We start from the raw sequence: 20,465 nt of genomic DNA on the forward strand, positions 1-20,465 counted from the left end.
GCTTAGCTGCTACTTGGGTCAAGGCACAAAATGGTCCTTTGACCCTGGATGGTCTACGTCCTCAGAAGATACTCCCATTCCCTTCATCCAGCACAACACTTCTCCCTCAGGGCCTCTACAATTATTATAATTTTCTCCAACTATGCCTTGTAGATGATTTATGAAATTGGGATAATAAACCAATCAACAGTTTTGGACACCTCATCTAAGAAAAGATGTTCTAGCATTGGAGAGGTTTCAGAAGAGGTTCACAAAAATGATTCCGGGAATGAAAGGGTTATCATATGAGCAACATTTGATGGCTCTGGGTCTGTACTCGCTGGAATTTAGAGGGATGATTGGGGGTGGGGGTGGGGAAGAATCTTAATGAAGCCTTTCAAATGTTGATAGGCTTAGACAGAGTAGATGTGAAGAGGAGGTTTCCCATCATGGAGAGTCCAGGACAAGAGGCTACAGCCTCAGGACAGAGGGGTGTCTATTTAAAATAGAGACACTGAGAAATTTCTTTAGCCAGAGGGTGGACGATTTGTGGAATTTGTTACTACAGGCATCTGTGGAGTCCAGGTCATTGGGTGTATTTAAGGCTGAGATTAACAGTTCTTGATCAGCCATGGCATCATAGGTTATGGGGAGAAAGCTGGGGAGTGGGGTTGAGGAGGAGAAAAAAAGGATCAGCCATGATAGAATGGCACAGCAGTCTCAATGGGCAAAATGGCCTAATTCTGCTCCAATGTCTTATGGAAAGCAATACCAATACAAAGCCAGTGATAAAAGCAGATTGGGAAAATGCACAGAAGCCACAAAGGGAGACTGATTAAGCAATGAGATAAAATATCAGATGTGGTAAAGTTTGGAGAAGTGTAAAATGATGAATTTGAGAGCAAGGTATTAGCATTACTTTTCTCATATAGAAACTTCCTGGAAACCATGAATGGTCATATGTTGACAAGTTGGAGAGACAAGAACTAGGGAGCAGAGTCTCAGAATAAGAATCCATCATTCTTATCAATTTAAGAATTTGATACAGAAATTCACCATAATCTCATCAATAGCCAAGCAGGCTCAGTTCAATCTATTACAAATACTTTTTTGTCTTGTTTCTGATTTGTTAAGTACAATTCACATAAAGGCATGGTTGCTTAGAGCCCAGGTACATGTTGATGAGACTAGGCAGAAAGCCAGGCTGGAACAGACATGACGGATCAAAGAGCCTGTTTCTTGTGCTCTGTGACCTCTATCATGTCACAAATAAGATTTCACACCCCATCAGAAATAAAACCCAGCCAGGGGTTTATTTTAAAGGAAAAGTTTCCCTTTTCTCAATCTCATCGTCCCTTGAAATTTGTTAGTGTTGGCAAGGTTTTAAAAAGTCATAATCATCAACACTTTGAAAAGAAGACAAAAAAAATTTTTTTTTGAGAGCTTTCAGGTAAAAACAAAATCTGGACAGTTCTTGCACAGACAGACTGAGTATTTATGCAAAAACACAACACCTCTACTACAACTTCCATGAATAGGGACAACGTTGTTGCTGGATAAACTAAGTGAATAACGCCGAGATCCACCCATTATTTTGGTAATTTATATCCAATAGCACATTTATAGCAGCACTTAAGAGAGGGAAAATAGAACTCACATGCTTACATTTTCTTTCCATTATAAGCTGTAGCTAACGTTTGAAGTTAGGAAAGAAAAACTTTAATACTCATTCACTTTACTCTAAAGAAAGTCTATTCGAGGAATTTCTGAATTAGCTGCTACCATAAGCACCTGTCTACATTTAACTGAGGGGAGGCAGTCCAAACCGCTGACGAAACCCATCAATCAAACGGCATTCGCAAATAAGCAATGACTTCCGGAGAACTCGTGACCAATCACGTTGTAGCGCGGGATCAGCGGGAAGACGGAAATGAAATTGAGCACGAGAGAAAATGCGCATGCGTAGTAGTTGGGCAGGCGACTGTGGTGACAACATTGTAACACGCTACTAGTTTGTACTACACTCCAGCAGATAACGTTTTTGATAAAAGAAGGCTGTAAGTTTATATTAATGACATATTGCAATATTCGTACATTTATACTAGTAATTTAGGGTTGCCATAAGCAGAAGGCATTATCCGAACTGCTATATCTGTTATCAATTTATACATACTTGATGCATGTTATGATGCAGTTTCTATTGCTATGAAGCATTTAGCTATTTGGAATAATTGTTGCATTAGTGAGCTGTGTGTAAAGGTTAATATGCTAACATCTGAAAGGTAACAGTTAAACTGTGGAGATGGAATGAAGTAGATTGTAGGGATTAAAGAAATCTGTGAATTTAATGTTTGTTTTATATACAATTTTTTATAAAGTTCAGAATGGACAGCACTCCTTCGCACTGCCGTATTGGTGATACTCAGAGAAAGACACTTTCTCAGTTACTGGGTAAGTCGATCTTGAAATTACAATCAACGTGATTCTTTTGTTTAAGTTCTCAGTTGAATTAAAGCAAGACTGATTTTGCTAAATATTGTTTGGTATCTGTTAGGTGAAGCAGAGAAGTATTGTACATTTTTTTTCTATACTAGCTTTGCATTCTGTCAAATTGTATAGACTGATTTTGTATAGGAAGTGTTTATAAATTAGAATCAGTATCAGGTTTAATGTCACTGGCATATGTTGTGAAATTTGTTAGCAGCAGCACAATGTAATACATGATAACATAGAAAGAATAAATAAATAAGCAAATTAATTTCAGTAAGTATATATGTATACTAAATAGATTAAAAGTAGTACAAAGACAGAAGTAATATAAAAAAGTGAGGTAGTATTCAAAGGTTTCATATCCATTCAGAATGGTAGAGGGGAAGAAGCTGCTCCTGAATTGCTGAGTGTGTGCTTTCAGACTTCTGTACCTCCTACCTGATGGCCCAGGTTCTGTAGCTTTTCGATCAGGACTGTGGGAATGATGGTGTTAAATGGTGAGCTGGTGTTAAACACTTGATCAGCTGATTAAGTAGGCTGAGGAACAGCAAATGGAATTTAATTTAGATTAATGTGAGGTGTTGCAGTTTGGAAGACAAAATGAGTACAGAACTTTGACGGTGCATGGTCAGTACTTATTAACACCCCGTTTGGCAAGTATCACAGCTTGTAAATGCTTTTGGTAGCCAGCTAAGAGTCTTTCAATTCTTGTTTGGGGGATTTTCGCCCATTCTTCCTTGCAAAAGGCTTCTAGTTCTGTGAGATTACTGGACCGTCTTGCATGCACTGCTCTTTTGAGGTCTGTCCACAGATTTTCAATGATGTTTAAGTTGGGGGACTGTGAGGGCCATGGCAAAACCTTCAGCTTGTGCCTCGAGGCAGTCCATTGTGGATTTTGCGGTGTGTTTAGGATCATTATCCTGTTGTAGAAGCCATCCTCTTTTCATCTTCGGCTTTCTTACAGACGGTGTGTTTGCTTCCAGAATTTGCTGGTATTTAATTGAATTCTTTCTTCCCTCTACCAGTAAATGTTCCCCATGCCACTGGCTGCAACACAAGCCCAAAGCATGATCGATCCACCCCTGTGCTTAACAGTTGGAGAGGGGTTCTTTTCATGAAATTCTGCACCCTTTTTTCTCCAAACATACCTTTGCTCATTGTGGCCAAAAGGTTTTATTTGAACTTCATCAGTCCACAGGACTTGTTTCCTAAACGCTTCAGGCTTGTTTAGCTGTTCCTTTGAACCTTTTGAATAGAATTTACTGAGGTAGTCTCCATTGCTTCATTGGGCAGAGAATTCCACAGATTCACCACCCTCTGGGAAAAGCAGTTCCTCCTCATCTCTGTCCTAATCTACTCCCCCGAGGCTACAAAATCATTAATTTTATCTGTCTCATTGCACAGGAGCAGATCTAAGATAGCACGTTCCTTTGTAGGTTCACTAACATGCTGTTCAAGAAAGCCATCGCAGATGCATTCTATGGAGTCCTCCTCAAGACTGCCTCGACCAACTTGATTCACCCAATCTATGTGCAAGTTAAAGTCCCCATGATAACTGCTGTTCCATTCTTATGTGCCCAGATATTTCTCTATTTATTTACTGTGCCACTAACGTTATTATTCAGTGGTCGATAGACAACTCCCACCAGTGATTTATTTTTTCGCTTTACTATTCCTAATCTCTACCCAGATGGAGTCAACATTCTGCTCCTTAGATCTTGTATCATCTCTCACAATCGCCCTGATCTCATCTTTAATTAAAAAATGCTACCCCACCTTCCTTGCCTTCCTGCCTACCCTTCCATATTACCTGATATTCTTGGATATTTAATTCCCAATCCTCTCCACCCTGCAACCATGGCTCTGTACTAGCCCCTAAATCATACCTCTTTGTACTGATTTGAGCCACTGACCTTGTTTTGAATACTATGGACATTCAAATAAAGTACCCTTACACTCTTTGTGCTTTTAAAATCTTGTAATCTTTTTCTCTTTTGCCCTTGACTTTACTTCACTCTTCCTTTTCTCTTTTTTTTTATCTTTTGTGTTTTCTTTATCTACACTTTTTTAAAAACTTTATCCATACTTCTCCAATCTGGTGAACCTACCCCCACTATTTAGTTTAAAGCCCTATCCACAGCCCTAGTTATGCAATTCGCTAGGATCCAGGTCCCATCACGGTTCAGGTGGAGCTCATTCCATTGGTGCAGCTCCCACTTCCCCAATACTGGTGCCAATTTCCCATGAATTCATACAATTTGCAGTTATATTTATATGATGGGTCCAGGACAGGTCCTCTGAGATAGTGACACCCAGGGATTTAAAGTTACTGACCCTCTCCACCTCTGATTTTCTGATGAGGACTGGCTCATGGACCTCTGGTTTCCCTCTTCTGAAGTCTACAGTTAGTTCCCCGGTCTTACTGACGTTGAGTTGGTTGTTATTATTACACCACTCAGTCAAATTTTCAGTCTCTCTTCCGTACGCTGATCCATCAGCACCTTTGATACGGCCCACAACAATGGTGTCATCAGCAAGCTTGTGTATGGTGTTGGAGCTGTACTGAGCCACACAGTCATAGGTGTAAAGCGAGTGGAGCAGGGGACTGCTCCCCATAGTGCTCCTGTGCTGATGGAGATTGTAGAGGAGATGCTTTTGCCAATCCGAACTGACTGGGCTCAGCAAGTGAGGAAATCTAGGATCCAGTTGCACATGGGAGGTATTGAGGCCCAGCTCTTGAATCTTCATAAGTCTGAACATTGAGTATAAATGGTGGGAGATCACAGTGCAGTTGTAGAAGATACTGGTAAGGTTGCACTTGGAGTATTGTGTTCAGTTTTGGTGAGCCTGCTATTGGAAAGATGTTATTAAACCAGAAAGAGTGCAGAAAAGATTTACAAGGATGTGTTGAGGCCTTGAGAAGCTGAGTTATGGGGAGAGGTTGGTTAGACTAGGACCTTGTCCCTTGGAGTGTAGGAGCCTGAAAGGTGATCGGTCCCCTGAGGTGCATGGGTAGGATTAATGCACCCGATCATTTTCCCGGCATTGGAGAATCAAGAACTAGAATGCATGAGTTTAAGGTGAGCGGAGAGAGATGTAAGAGGAATATGGGAGGGGGAGGGGAACCTTTTATTTTACGCACAGGGTAGTATCTGAATGGAATCAGCTGCTGGAGAAAGCGATTGAGGCAGGGAAAATAACATCTTGTAAAAGGCAGTCAGACAGGTACTTTACATGGATTGGAAAGGCTTAAATTATTACAAGCCAAATAGGACACCTTGGTTGGCATGGGTCAGTTGGAGCGAATAGCCTGTTTCTGTTCTTTGTGACTTCATGATTCTAATAGGTCACAGGGTGTCACACTGTGATAAGAGAATATGGTACTTTGTCATACAGTACAGCAGCTGTAGGCTTCTCCCTCGAATGTTGACCAATATTTATGCACAAGCCAAGTCACTATACATGCTGTTTGTTCATTATAACATGATTGTTTATAGAAACGTGCTGAGTGCCAATTCATGGCTGCAAATACATTCTGTAACCGTATCTCTAAATGTCGTGGGTGTAAGACACAGGACGTTCAGTGATCAAGAAAGAGAGAAATACAATCCACTCTGTTTTATCAAGATCTTGGAAAAGCCACACTTTCTTTAAGTCAAATTCTGATTGAAATGCCAGTGATATATTCATACAAGTAGTTATTTAAATGGCAATTAAAATAAATGCAAGAAATACCTTATGGTGGGTATGAAATTCTAATACTATTTGCATGAATAATTCTGATAGCTGGGAATACTGTGATAAATTGCTACTATTTATAGATTGATGTTGTAAATTCCTTTGTTAATTATGAGTACATTTTTGAAACCAAGCATTACATTTTAAATATTTTATTAATATTGATTTGTGGGAGAGTTTAGTTTCAATAATCATAACAAATGGATGCCCTCAAAAGAGGGCAACCTCACTGGGATTTGTAGGGAATGAAGGAAGCTGAGGAATTAACTACTGTGTACTCTGTCTTGTATCTTGGAGATTACTCTGATTTGTTCATGTTGTCATTAAGTGACTTTTGGGGATTTCACCATACTTTTACTTTCTTCAGGTTCAAGATTAACCAGACAACGAAAGAGATGCCCTCCAGAACCCCTCCTGCAAGAGACTGTGATTCAGTTTATGAGGCACCATCAGAACCTTAGTGATCTGCTGCTTGAGGTAACAAACTTGACTAACTAAGGAAATCTTCTGAGCTGGGAAATTAGGAAAGAAGTACACGAGAGAGAACAGAAGCGCCAGTCCCGATGAAGGGTCTCGGTATGAAATGTCGGCTGTTCATTTCCCTCCATTGATGGTGCCTGGCATGTTGAGCATTTTGCATGTGTTACGGGAGTGAGCAGTTTTTCTTTTACATGTGAAGATAGAACATTCCATTTATAAGAAGGGGGATATCACTTTGAAAATAACAAATAATTTATTTACAGGTTTCTGGGTCGGAGAGCAAACGCTTATGTAATGGTGGTGATGATCGTAATGCTGTCTCTCCTGCCACAGGTTCATTTATAGGTAAGTTCAAAGTCTAATTGCTCAGAGAAGATTTTTCTTTTTACATGTCCATGAATAATTTCAGTGAAGATTTCTCTTTATTTGTTCACATCCAGTGGGGTATGGGGTGTATGGACATAAAATAACAGCTCTATTACAGGGTACATTTTATTCCTCGATATTATACTTGGTGAACATCATCAACCACTAAAATTAAAAATTAATTGTTAATCATCGTTTCTGCTCTTACAAGAGGAGTGCTGATCCCACTGCAGTCTCAATCTGAATTCTTGCTGCATTTGGAATGGCTGAATTCCATTGTTAAATGTCAGTGGAGAAACCTCTCACTGATTTACCCCCTGACCATCAGTTCTTGAACATTTGAACCACTGGGCAACCCAGTTAAAAGTACTCATGGACAAGGTGGATGATATTGTTGATTATTTGATGCTGTTTATTATAGGTTTTTTTTAAACTGACATTTCAGTCATTTAAGCAACTTAAAAGACTTTTTTTAAAAAATTCTGATGTGTCTTCCCAGCTTCAGTGATACAAGAGCAAGCTTTGCTGATGGACCTGCCTTCTGGGCTTTTGTCTGCCAGAGCATCTGTGGAGAAAATTCAGCAGATAGCATGGCTTGCGGATATACCCAGAAAATCAGTTGTATTGGATTCCATCCAGCGAGTAGGTGTATTTTCTTTGGTGGGGGTAATCTTGGTTATCAGCATTACATTAAAAGGCAAGCTCTAGTAATTGGCACCCCTGATAAACTGGTTGAGTCAGTAATAGGTGTATTATTGCTGACGTGGGGCATAGTACTGAGGGATTGTCTGCACTGATATTGGGCGCATCCATGATGGGGTGTGTGGGCCAATGTTGGATAATAGAGCTTTTACTGCCAATACCAGAATTGAAGAACCAGTAACAAATGTAGCTCAGAAGAAGGTATCCTTCATTATAATCTATAGTTATCTCTTAAGCAATCTATGGATCTGAAATTGCCCTTAATTTGTGTTGGAAAAACTGCAGCTGTGATTGACTTGGGAAACAAATTAGGAAGGGGGAAAATTTTTGATGGTCCCACTGTTTTGCCAAAGGTTAGTTTGTATGATTTTCTGATGTTCAGACTCCAGGACCATATTGTTCTCAAATAAAAAAGAAATTCCTGTTCACAGTCAGGCAGCATCTGAGGAAAAAGAAACAGGGTTATCATTTCACATTGACTTTAAACATTAACTTTGTTTCATCTTCCACAGATGCTGCCTGATCTGCTGAGTGTTTCCAGCATTTTCTGATTTTATTTTAAATTTCTACCATCTGCAGTTTGTTCATTTTGATATTACTTCATCTCAGATGCATTCTTTTATCACGAGTAATTTAGTTGTTAATTGGTCCTGTATATGTAACGGCATCAACAGCGCAATGGCATCAGCGCCGGACTCCAGTGCAAAAGGTCCTGAGATAGAATTCAAGTTGGGCCACCCCCAAGCATGCTTTCCATCCATGCCAGGTTGAGCGTCGAGCTAGCCACTCGGCCTCATAAAATACAGGGGTCGAGTCAGGAACGTTCATATCGTGACCACGCACCAGACAAGAATGGCTGACTGTCTGGTGCGACACACTTTAAAAAAAAAAATAAATAAATTACAGACTGGGGATTGAATCTCTCTAATGGAGTAAAATTTATTTTATTGATTGGCAGTCTATTTTACATGAAGGAAGTTTGAGCAGCAACCTGTTTGTAGAAAGCTGTTTATGCTTTGTTCTAAAGGCACAGGTTAGCTGATGAGGGAAATGGAAGTGGCTTTCTGAGGCTGGCAAAGGTGGCATGTTTTTAACATGCAGAGTGATCATACTTGAACAATCTTTTGTATAAAAAGAGAGACAGTTTTGCCATATTAGTACAGAAATTAACCAAAAGGGGAAGATGTATTTACTGTGATTTTACTTATTTTATATCTTAATTTTGGAAGGGGTGGAATGATCACAATCTCAGTTTTCAAAATATCAAAATGAGTAATTAGAAAAATCATAAATAATCAAAAGTTGAACTGTTCACAGTTCATTAAGTAAAATAATAAAACGGGGCTTTTTTTCTAATAGAGCCAAGCTGAAACATGCTTATTTTCATTTCTTGTTACCACTACTAAGTAACCCTGACTTCATTCATTCTGTTACAGAGTAAGCTTGTCTGTTTGCTGCAGACTTTACAGGAACTGATATCTACCAGTATGCTCAGCCGACTGCAATTCAGTGAGGAAATTTGGAAAGCAAGGGTGAGGGAAAGAATCCATGCTTTTTCATTATGTGGTCACAACGAAAGCTGTATTCTTATGTAGAAAGAGTGAATCTGAGGTTGGAAGAATACCTGATTTATTGTGAAAAATATTAGGTTATATTTAACCCCGATTCTATTCCATTGTAGTACTGTCTAAGAAATGGTGATGTAGTCAGAGTGTTTTTGTGAATGATCCTCAATGCAGTCACAGTGGACTAGTAATTGAGGGCATGAAAATTCAGAGTAATAGATGGTGTGTAAATCAAACATGCTCCTCTCTCCTCTGCCTTTTGAGTGTTATTGAAGATGTAGTTACTCGCTTAAAGAGTCTATCATTCTCTTGACTTGTATCTTGTGAATAATAGGAACCATTTGGAGTCTCGGGAGGTAAGACATTTTATGGATAATAACAATAGTTATTTACAGGATGTTGAGGATGAGGGATTTGGCTATTAAATGGGAAGTAGAGGCTAGAGTGATGTTTATTGACTTAAGAAGCAAATGCATCATATATTGGGCCAACTCTGAATGTTGTCAAATAACACATAGGCATTTGATTTGTAAACATGGACTGCTGCATTATAATACTTTAAAGGAATGTATGAAGATATGAGAATCAGATTTATTATCACTGGCATGTGACGTTAAATTTGTTAACTTAGCAGCAGTTCAATGCAATACATTATATAGAAGAAGAAAAAAATAATATAATTATAATAAATAAGTAAATCAATTACAGTATATTTATATTGAATAGATTAAAAATTGTGCAAAAACCTGAAATAATATATATTGAGAAAGTGAGGTAGTGTTCATGGGTTCAATGTCCATTTAGGAATTGGATGGCAGAAGGGAAGAATCTGTTCCTGAATCGCTGAGTGTGTGTCTTCAGGCTTCTGTACCTGCTACCTGATGGTAACAGTGAGAAAAGGGTCCTGGAGGTTCTTAATAATGGATGCTGACTTTCTGAGACACCGCACCTTGAAGATGTCCTTGGTACTTTGTAGGCTAGTACTCAAGATGGAGCCAAGTAAATTCACAACCCTCTGCAGCTTCTTGAAATCATTACCTAAAATCTTTATCTGAAGTTTTGATTAGATTTTTGTTAGCGGAGACTATCTGACCAAGGCAATTTACGATGTTGCAGTCTTGCCTCAATGCGTAGTGTTTCCAACCACATACTAGTTCAAAAAACAGAAAATACTGGAGGCACTCAGCAGGTCAAGCAGCTCTGATTAAAGAAATGCCTGATCTGCTGAGCATGTCTTTTTGAGATATGACTAGGAGTATCTGCACCTTTTTTTTTTTTAAAAGTCCTATTACTAATCTTGCTCAGAGACAGAAGAGACTGCAGATGCTGGAGTCTAGAACATCATGCAATGTGCTGGAGGAACTCAGTAGGTTGGGTAGTGTTTGGTGGAGAGAATGGAATTGTTTCTGTTTATGTTGAAGCCCTGCATCAGGACATACCTTCGTCAAGTTATAAAATATACTACCAATATACTGAATTATGCAATTTAATGTAAGGAACAGATTGGTGCTGAAAATTCTACATTTTCCTCGAGTATCATAGTAATATAGAACAATTTCTTTGTAAGGTGGATAATTAGGCATTAACTGTAAACTGTAAATGTAGTTTGATCAAAACTCAGAGCCTCTTCATGGTGTAATAGTTGAGTGAGTACAGGTAACAGTAATTGGTGAAATTCCTCAAAGGAATATGAATTTAGGTCACAATAGTATTAATAGTTTAGATTAGAATCAAGAGGAAATCCTGGCTCTAGGGGATATCAATTTTGCAGCCTGCAATATTGTCTTTGTTGAACACTGGAGGAGTTTCACAAATTTAAGATTGTTGGAAGAAACTAGGCCATCAAGAAAGGTCATGGAAGTTGTATAGGTGGTCTGTAACCGGGAATGCCTGTTGAATGAACTCTATAAGAAAATAGAAAATGTTAGAGATAATAAACAAAAGGTATTCTTCGGATGCTGGAAACACACACCCCCCCCCCCCCCCACCAAATGTAAAGGAATAAACAGTCAATGTTTTGGCCCCAGAATAAGGGGGAGGGCAAGAATTACAAGCTAGAAGGTTATAGGTGAAGCTAGGTGGCTGGGGAAGGGAGTCGAAGTGAGAAGCTGAGATGTGATGTGGAAAAGGGCTGAAGAAGACGGAATCTGAAAGGAGAGGAGAGTGGACCATGGGAGAAAGGGGAGGTGAAAGGCAGGTGAGAAAAGAGGTGAGAGGGAAGTCAGAGCTGGGAATGGAAGAAGTAGTAAGGGGGAAGGGGAAGAACCTACTGGAAGTTAGAGAAATCAATGTTCATGTCATCAATTTGAAGGCTTCCCAGATGCAATATGGATTGTTACTCCACCGATCTGAGAGTGCCCTCGTTGTAGCAATACAGTAGACTATGTTGTAATGAGAATCAGGACTGGAATTAAAATGGTTGTCCACTAGAAAATCTTGCTTGTGTGGGTGGAGAGAAGGCGCTTGAGGAAGTCCCAATTTACATCAGGTCTCACCAATATAGAGTCAGTCATAGAGTGGGAGCACCGGATACGATAGGCGACCCTAACAGACTTGCACTTGAAGGGTTGCCTCACCGGGATGGGCTGTTTGGGCCCTGAATGAAGATGAGTGAGGAAGTGAATGGGCAGCTGTAGCATTTATTCCACTTGCAGGGGTATGTACTCAGAGAGGGATTAGTGGGGAGGGACGAAAGGACAAGAGAATCACTGAGAAAATGATCCCTGCGGAAAGCTGGGGGAGGGGAGTTAAAGGTGTGTTTGGTGGTAGGACCTCATTAAAGATGGTGGAAGTTGCGAAGAATGATGTGCTAGATGCGGAGGCTTATGGGGTGGTAGGTAAGGGCAAGAGGAACTCTATCCTCGTTAGGGCAGCTACAAGATGGGATAAGGGCAGATGTCCAGGAAATGGAGGAGGTGCGGTGAGGGCAGCATCAACGGTGGAGGAAGGGAAAGCCCGTACTTTGAAGAAGGAGGACATCTCCAAGCATTAGAAATACTCAGCAGGTCAGGCCTTGCCCATGGGAAGGAAAATGAGAGTTTCTGTTTCAGGCCGAAGAGCCTTTGCTGGTTCTGGTGTAGTCAGACCTGCTAATTATTTCTAACATTTTCTGTTTTCTTTACTTTATATTTCTCACACCTGCAGTTTACTTTGATTTTTCTGATTTATTAAAGAGGACAGTTAACACCATGACTTGCTGTGTCTTTGTAGCATTTTCTGTTTCCTTTTAGATTTCCAGGCTAACAATATTTTTCTTTTGAATTCATTCGCAAGCTGATCTTTGAAAAGTTTCCTTGTAGGCAAAAGGCATTGCATGCTGTGAATGGTTTTGAGACTGAGAAACGTAGACACCCGTCTTCTGCAGAGATTCATAGTGAAATTTTCAAGTCTGTTGATTCTGATTAATGCATTTTTTCAAATTGTATAATTGTTGTTTTCGTTGAAGGAAACACCCATGCTGGAAGTTGTTTGGCATTTGCAGAAAGAAAATATTGTGAGCCTTGAAGAGCTTGTAACAAGGTATGTCCACTGAAGATGTAGATAAAGTTTTGTGTTCTATTCACAGTTTGGCAAAACAGTGGTTAATATCGAGAGGAGTTGGTTGCCATTATGGTGTTCTGTGTGTTGTTTTCAGATGACACTGCTGAGCAAAAATTGAGCTTGATATGAGTAAGACTATCAGTTAATGTAGGTGAAAGGATATGATCCTTCATTGCTCATTATTTGACATATACGCTCCCTTTATACGTGATCTTTCCCTTTTTAAAAAAATTTGCTATGTGATCACATCAGCAATATTTATTTGTTTGCAATCCTTTTTTTTTAAACTTTTTTTATTGTTTTCAAATAGTTACAGAATAAATGTGTATGAAAAAAAAATGTGTTACCCAGCCCCCTTCCCCTTAACCCCTCCCCCCTAACATCCCTATTAAAAAAATAAGAAAGAAAGAAAAAAAAAGGAATGCCTGGATATTGGTAGATCCCCACATGCTCCATGGAGTTCGTAATAACTTTAGTATATATATTTATTTCTTTCCCCAAGTAACCAATTATTTCATCTTCAGAGCACCTATATATTTAATCCTGTCTTTTGTAAATAAGGGCGCCAAATTTTCAAAAATGTTTCATATTTATCTCTTAAATTATAAGTAATTTTTTCAAGTGGAATACAGCCATAAATTTCGTTCTTCCAACGATCTATACTTAGATATGTATCCGATTTCCAAGTCACTGCAATAGCTTTTTTGGCTACTGCCAATGCAATTTTTATAAATTCTTTCTGATATTTATTCAATTTGGATATCGGTTTTATCCCTTCAATATCACCTAGTAAAAGTAATATTGGGTTGTGTGGAAGTTGTATTCCAATAATTTGTTCCAGTAAAACTCTTAAATTTGTCCAAAAAGGTTGAATTTTAGAACAAACCAAGTAGAATGTAAAAAAGTACCAATTTCTTGGTTACATCGGAAACACTGGTCAGATAAATTTGGGTTTAATTTATTTATTTTTTGTGGTGTAATATATAGTTGATGTAAAAAATTGTATTGCACTAATCTTAATCGAACGTTTATTGTATTTGTCATACTCTCAAGACATAGTCTTGACCAGTTTTTTTCTTCAATTTTGATATTCAAATCACTTTCCCATTTTTGTCTTGACTTATGAACTCCTTGTTTAATTGCCTGTTTTTGAATCAAATTATACATACAAGAGATAAATTTTTTAATCTTTCCTTTTTGAATTAAAGTTTCTATTTCATTGGGTTTCGGTAATAACATTGTTTGACCTAACTTTTCTCTTAAATAAGCCCTTAGTTGAAAGTAACAAAAAAGAGTGTTGTTTGATACTTTATATTTATTCTTTAATTGATCGAATGACATTAATATACCTCCTTCAAAACAATCTCCTATATATCTAATCCCTTTTTGAAACCAATTATATAAAAGTTGATTATTCATTGTAAAAGGAATAAGTCTATTTTGAATTAAAGATCTCTTTGCTAATAAGGATTTCTTTGTCTCATCGTCAACATTTATCTTATTCCATAAATCAATCAAATGTTTTAATATAGGAGATTCTTTCTTTTCCCGTATCCATTTAGATTCCCATTTATATATAAAGTCTTCTGGTATGTTTTCTCCTATTTTATCTAGTTCTATTCTTATCCATGCCGGTTTATCTTTCTCAAAAAAAGATGCAATAAATCTAAGTTGATTTGCTTTATAATAATTCTTAAAATTTGGAAGTTGTAACCCTCCTAGCTCAAATTTCCATGTCAATTTTTCCAACGATATTCTTGACATCTTACCTTTCCAAAGAAACTTCCTCACATATTTATTCAGCTCTTGAAAAAACTTCTGGGGTAATTGTATTGGTAGTGATTGAAATAAGTATTGTAATCTAGGGAATATATTCATTTTTATGGTATTTACTCTACCTACTAATGTTATTGGTAATACCATCCATTTATCAAGATCTTCTTGAATTTTTTTCAATAGTGGTAAGTAATTTAATTTGTATATGTTCTTTATATCATTATCAACTCTTATACCTAAATATTTTATACCATTTGCCGGCCATCTAAATTGGGTTATTAATCGACATTGATTATAGTCTCCTTTAGTAAGAGGTAAAATTTCACTTTTATCCCAATTTATTTTATAACCTGATATTTTCCCATATTCTTCTAATCTATAGGATAATTTGCACAACGATTGCAATGGGTTTGTTAGATAAAGCAGAACATCATCAGCAAATAAGTTAATCTTGTATTCTTCCTGGTTAACTCTAAAACCCTTAATATCTGGGTCCATTCTAATCAATTCAGCTAATGGCTCTATTGCCAACACAAATAAAGCAGGTGATAATGGACAACCTTGCCTAGTTGACCTTGTTAACTGAAATGGTGTTGAGATTTGACCATTTGTCACTACTTTAGCTTTGGGATTAGTATTTAAGGTTTTAATCCATTTTATAAAAGATACTCCTAATCCATATTTTTCCAATACCTTAAATAAAAAATCCCACTCCAATCTATCAAATGCTTTTTCTGCATCTAAAGCAACTGTCATGCTCATTTCTTCCCTCTTCTGTGCTAAATGAATTATACTACCGTAGATGTCGGATTATAAGCCGCTACTTTTTTCCCATGCTTTGAACAGCATTGAACATAGCGGCTTATAATAAGGTGCGGCTAATAGAAAGTTTTTTCCCATGCCGCCAAAACATTTTGCCTCGTAACAGTAGACCAATAAAATTGATGAGTAGTTCACAGAGGTCCAATGAAATTGTACGATAAATCAAGCGCACTTCACAAATTATTGTAAATCAGCCATTTGTACTCACCCTCATCAACATGGAAAACACTCGAAGAAAAGCATATGATGCAGCTTTTAAGTTAAAGGCAATCAATCTGGCGGTTGAACAAGGAAATCGAGCTGCTGCGCGTAATCTTGGCATACATGAATCGATGGTGAGACGGTGGAGATTTAATTTGGGACTGCCGCTTCAGGTCAGGAATGGCTCACGTGATATTAGACAGCAGTACAAGGGAGGGAGGGAGCGAAACTGAGGATTCCGCTGCACCGAAACTACTAGCGATTCAGTAAACAAAAAAACAGTAAAACTCGTGTGTGAATGGTATCGGGCCAATAAGGACACAAGTGTCCGATGTTACCAAATACCGGTAGGTATAACAAAGTTTAGCCTTACCAAATATGTGTAGCGAGGGTTTGGTTTGGGGGAAAAAGGAGTATAAATAAGAGCAGAATGTAAGGGGAAGGCAAAACGCGTTCTGCAATAAAGCCACGCTGCACTGTAATCCGGTGTTGGTTGTCTCTCTTCCAAAACGAACACAGGGCAGAATTTGAAGCCCAACACGTGTAATATCTTTCTGTGTAAATATCTCATATTACAAGCGGCCGAAAATTTGGTGCGCCGAAAATCCGGTCCGCCGGAAATCCAGTGCACCGAAAATCCGGTCCGCCGGAAATCCAGTGCGCCGAAAATCCGTTCCGCCTGAAATTCGGTGCGGCCTAAAATCCGAAGCGGCCTGTATAATAAAAAAAATGATTTTATTTCTAAAATTAGAGCCAGCGGCTTTTAATCAGGTGCGCTCTGTAGTCCGGAATCTACGGTAAATAAGCGAGTTACATTATCTGCTGATTGTCTATTTTTAATAAATCCTGTTTGATCCATATGTACTAATTTTGGTAAGCATTTAGATAATCTATTAGATAAGATTTTTGCTATTATTTTATAATCAGTATTTAATAAAGAAATAGGTCTATATGATGATGGCTTTAAAGGATCTCTATCTTTTTTTGGCAATACTATTAAAATAGCTGTCGAAAAAGATTCTGGAAGTTTATGCGTTCTTTCCGCTTGGTGTATTAACTCCATAAGAGGAGGAATTAATAAATCTTTAAACTTTTTATAGAATTCAGGCGGAAAACCATCTTCTCCTGGAGATTTATTACTTTGAAGTGATCCTAGTGCTTCTTCGACCTCTTTCAATGTAAAAGGCATATCTAATCCCTTCTGTTCTTCCGTATTTAATTTTGGAAGAGTTATTTGTGATAAAAACCTTTCTATCTTGACATTGTCATTTTGTGATTCTGATTTGTACAACTCAGAATAAAAATTCTTAAAAGCTTCATTAATTTCTAAAGGTTTATAAGTAATTTTATTTACTCTTGTTCGAATTGCATTTATTGTTTTAGAAGTCTGATCTGTTTTTAGCTGCCATGCAAGAACTTTGTGATCTTTCACCTAGTTCATAATATCTTTGTTTAGTTCTCATAATTGCTTTTTCTGTTCGATATGTTTGGAGCGTATTATATTGTAACTTCTTGTTAATAAGTTGTCTTCGTTTTTCTTCTGTTTGTTTGCAATCCTTGTATTCTTCTGCACCAGTTTGGCGGTGGAGTTTTTTTTTGATATGATTCAGTTTTGGAAAACTCTTTTTGCTCTAATTCCAATGGCTACTTTTTTTTATTGAGTTCGTACTCATGATGTCTCAATGTTCTGGTTTAACGCACGCGATACAGCAGAAAGTTAAATCAGCTTTGCTTTGGAATTGTGCTACCCTTGCAAATCTTTGTCCCACATAATGAAAGTGTGCAGATGCCCTGATGTGATATTGCATTAATATTGTTATTTTCAATTTACCCAGGAGAAGTATGTTGCCAAAAGTGTTTCACAGGAAACATTGCCTGGTGAGCCCAATGCCAAAACAAATTATGAGATTTCCAAATAATTGGATAGTTGATTATTGGTGTTTTAGTTTATCTCACAAATTTGTCATTGCCACAGGGTCTAAATCTTCCTATCCAATAGCACCGAGGGAACATCATCACCAGGATTATAGTATTTCAAGGTTGCTTGCCACCCTCTTCTCAATTAGAAATGGAAACAAATGCCTGCAAAAACATTTAAAATTTTTTAAAAATCTTATAATATTGGAGTGTCATTGAAAGGATTTCTTGACTTTTGATTTCCTCAATTTAACTATATATCCATAGAAGAGTACAGTATGGGCCTTTGGACTATGGTGTTATACTGATCTATATAAACCTGCTCCACAATCTATATAACTCTTTCCTCCTACCATAATATGACCATCCATTTTCTTTACATCTACTTGCTTATCTAAAAGTCTTTTAAATGTTCCTGTGTGTCAGCCTCTGCATGTACCCTCCACTCTTTTTATATATGGATGTTGGCTCTGACATTTCCTTAAACTTTGCTCCTCATGCCTTTAATCAGATGTCCTCTGGCATTGGCCATGGTTGACCTGGGGTAAAGGTGTTAGCCATCCTCGCTATCAATGCCTCACATAATATTATACACCTCTACCAAGACACCACACATCCTCCTTCACTCCAAAGGGAAAATCCCTAGTTCTCTTAACCTTTCCTCTTAAAACATGTTCTCTGATCCAGGCAGGTTCTTGGTAAATTTCTGCTGCACCTACTCTAAAGCTTCCAAATCCTTTTTATAATGAGATGACCAGAACTGTACTTGGGGATAATCAGCATGGCTTTGTGAGGGACAGATCATGCTTTACAAGCCTGATTGAGCCTTTCAAGAAAGTGACAAAGTAAATTGGTAAAGGGTTGCCATGGCAGCGCAGTAGTTAGTGTAATGCTTTGCAGCACCAGTGATCGGGATTTATTTCCCATTCTGTTTGTATGTTCTCTCCATAACTGGTGCTCTGGATTCCTCCCATATTCCAAAGATCTATGGGTTAGTAACTTGGGCATGTTATGTTGATGCTGGAAGCATTGGGCCCCAGCACATCATCACACTGTTGCTCATTGACGCAAACAACACATTTGATGTTTGTTTCAATATACTTGTGACAAATAAAGCTAATCTAACCTGTAAGTGTGGTCTAACCTGAGTTTTATAGAGTTGCAACATAACCTCATGGCTCTTGAATTCAATCCTCCATCTAATGAAGGCCTGCACACCATACACTTTCATAACCATTCTATCAACTTGCACAACATCTTTGAGGGATCAATGGACTGGGACTCCAAGATTTCTCTGTTCCTTCACATTGCTAGGAATCCTGCCATTACGCTTGTTCACTGCCTTCCAGTTCTATCTTCTAAAGTGTATCACCTCACATTTTTCCAAATTGAATTACATTTGCCACTACTCTGCCCAGCTCTGCATTCTGTTGTAAACTACGACAGCCTTCTACACTATCCACAACACCATCAACCTTCATGTCATCTACAAATTTACTAACCCACCTTCCTCATCAAAGTCAATTATAAGCACCACAAGGAGTAGCTGTCCCAGAATGGATTCCTGGAGAATATCGCTGGTTACTGACTTTCAAGCAGAATATGCTTTATCTACTACCGCTCTCTGCCTTCTGTGGGCAAGCCAATTCTGAATCTACGCAACCAAATTTCCATGGATTCCTTGCATCATGACTTTCTAGATGAAACTACCATGGGGGAACCTTTTCAAACGCTTTACTAAAATCCATGTACTCCTCTCTACCTTCATCAATTTATTTTGTCACTTCCTTGAAAAACTCAAATCAGACTCATTTGCCCTCCCACAAAGCCATGCGGACCATCACTAATAAGGCTATGCTTCTACAAGTGCTTGCAAAACCTGTCCCTAAGAATTGAATTGCTGACATAAGACTCACTGGACCTTAATCCCAGGATTATCTCTATTACCTTTGGAACAGCAGAGCAAAATTTGCCTCTAGTACCCTACTACTAGAGTCAAATCCTCTAGTACTCTTCTTGTGGCCAAGGAAGACAGAAAGATCATTGTCAATGCTAGTCTCTTCCTTTGCTTACCGTGCTAATCTAGGGCTTTTTGAGAAGGTGACGAGAGAGATTGATGAAAGTAGGGCAGTGGATGTTGCTTACATGGATTTTAGTAAGGTGTTTGTCAAATTCCCTCATGAGTAGCTGATCCAGAAGATTAAGACGCATGGGATTTGTGGTGAACTGGCTGTTTAGATTCAGAACTGGCTTGAACATAGAAGGGACTTTATCGAGCTGGAGATCTGTAAGGAGTGGTGTTTAGCAGGGATCCCTGCTGGGACTGCTGCTGTTTGTGATGTATATAAATGACCTGGGTGAGAATGTAGATGGGTGAGTTAGTGAGTTTGCAATTGATATCAAGATTGGTGGAGTTGTGGATAGTGCAGAAGACTGGAAAAGAATACAGCACAATATACGATAGATCAGTTGCAGATATGAGCAGAGGAATGGTAGATGGAGTTTAACTTAGATAAATGTGAGTTATTGCACCTTGGTAAGGCTAATGCAAGGAGACAGAAGTTCAAAGTAAAATTTATTAACAGGATACATACATGTCACCACATACAACCCTGAGGTTCTTTTTCAGCAAATCTATAGAACAGTAACTGTTAAACAAAATCAATGAACAAACTCTGCAAATGCAAATACAAATAAATAACAATAAGTAATGAGTATGAAATAATATGTAATTAAGTAACAAGATAGAGAATCCTTAAAGTGAGACCATCAATTGTGGGAACACCGGAAATTAGAATGAGTGTAGTTATTCCATTTTGTCCAAGAGCCTGATGGTTGAGCGGTAGTAACTGTTCTTGAACCTGGTGGTGCGAGTCCTGAGGCACCTGT

General features: G+C 38.2%; 1 protein-coding gene across 1 annotated transcript in view; it reads left to right on the top strand.

The window, feature by feature from the left end:
• The first annotated feature begins 1,949 nt into the window (after positions 1-1,949).
• Positions 1,950-20,465, top strand: part of LOC140740727 (Fanconi anemia group A protein-like) — a 116,863-nt gene continuing 98,347 nt past the window's right edge. Inside the window, exons 1-7 of the mRNA XM_073070208.1 lie at positions 1,950-2,036; positions 2,358-2,430; positions 6,575-6,684; positions 6,951-7,032; positions 7,553-7,695; positions 9,192-9,287; positions 12,766-12,839. Coding sequence (XP_072926309.1) covers positions 2,364-2,430; positions 6,575-6,684; positions 6,951-7,032; positions 7,553-7,695; positions 9,192-9,287; positions 12,766-12,839 — 572 coding nt within the window. The 5' untranslated portion in view covers positions 1,950-2,036; positions 2,358-2,363. The remainder of the gene's footprint in view (positions 2,037-2,357; positions 2,431-6,574; positions 6,685-6,950; positions 7,033-7,552; positions 7,696-9,191; positions 9,288-12,765; positions 12,840-20,465) is intronic.

This window comes from Hemitrygon akajei, chromosome 17, assembly GCF_048418815.1.
Source record: "Hemitrygon akajei chromosome 17, sHemAka1.3, whole genome shotgun sequence".
NCBI lineage: Eukaryota > Metazoa > Chordata > Chondrichthyes > Myliobatiformes > Dasyatidae > Hemitrygon > Hemitrygon akajei.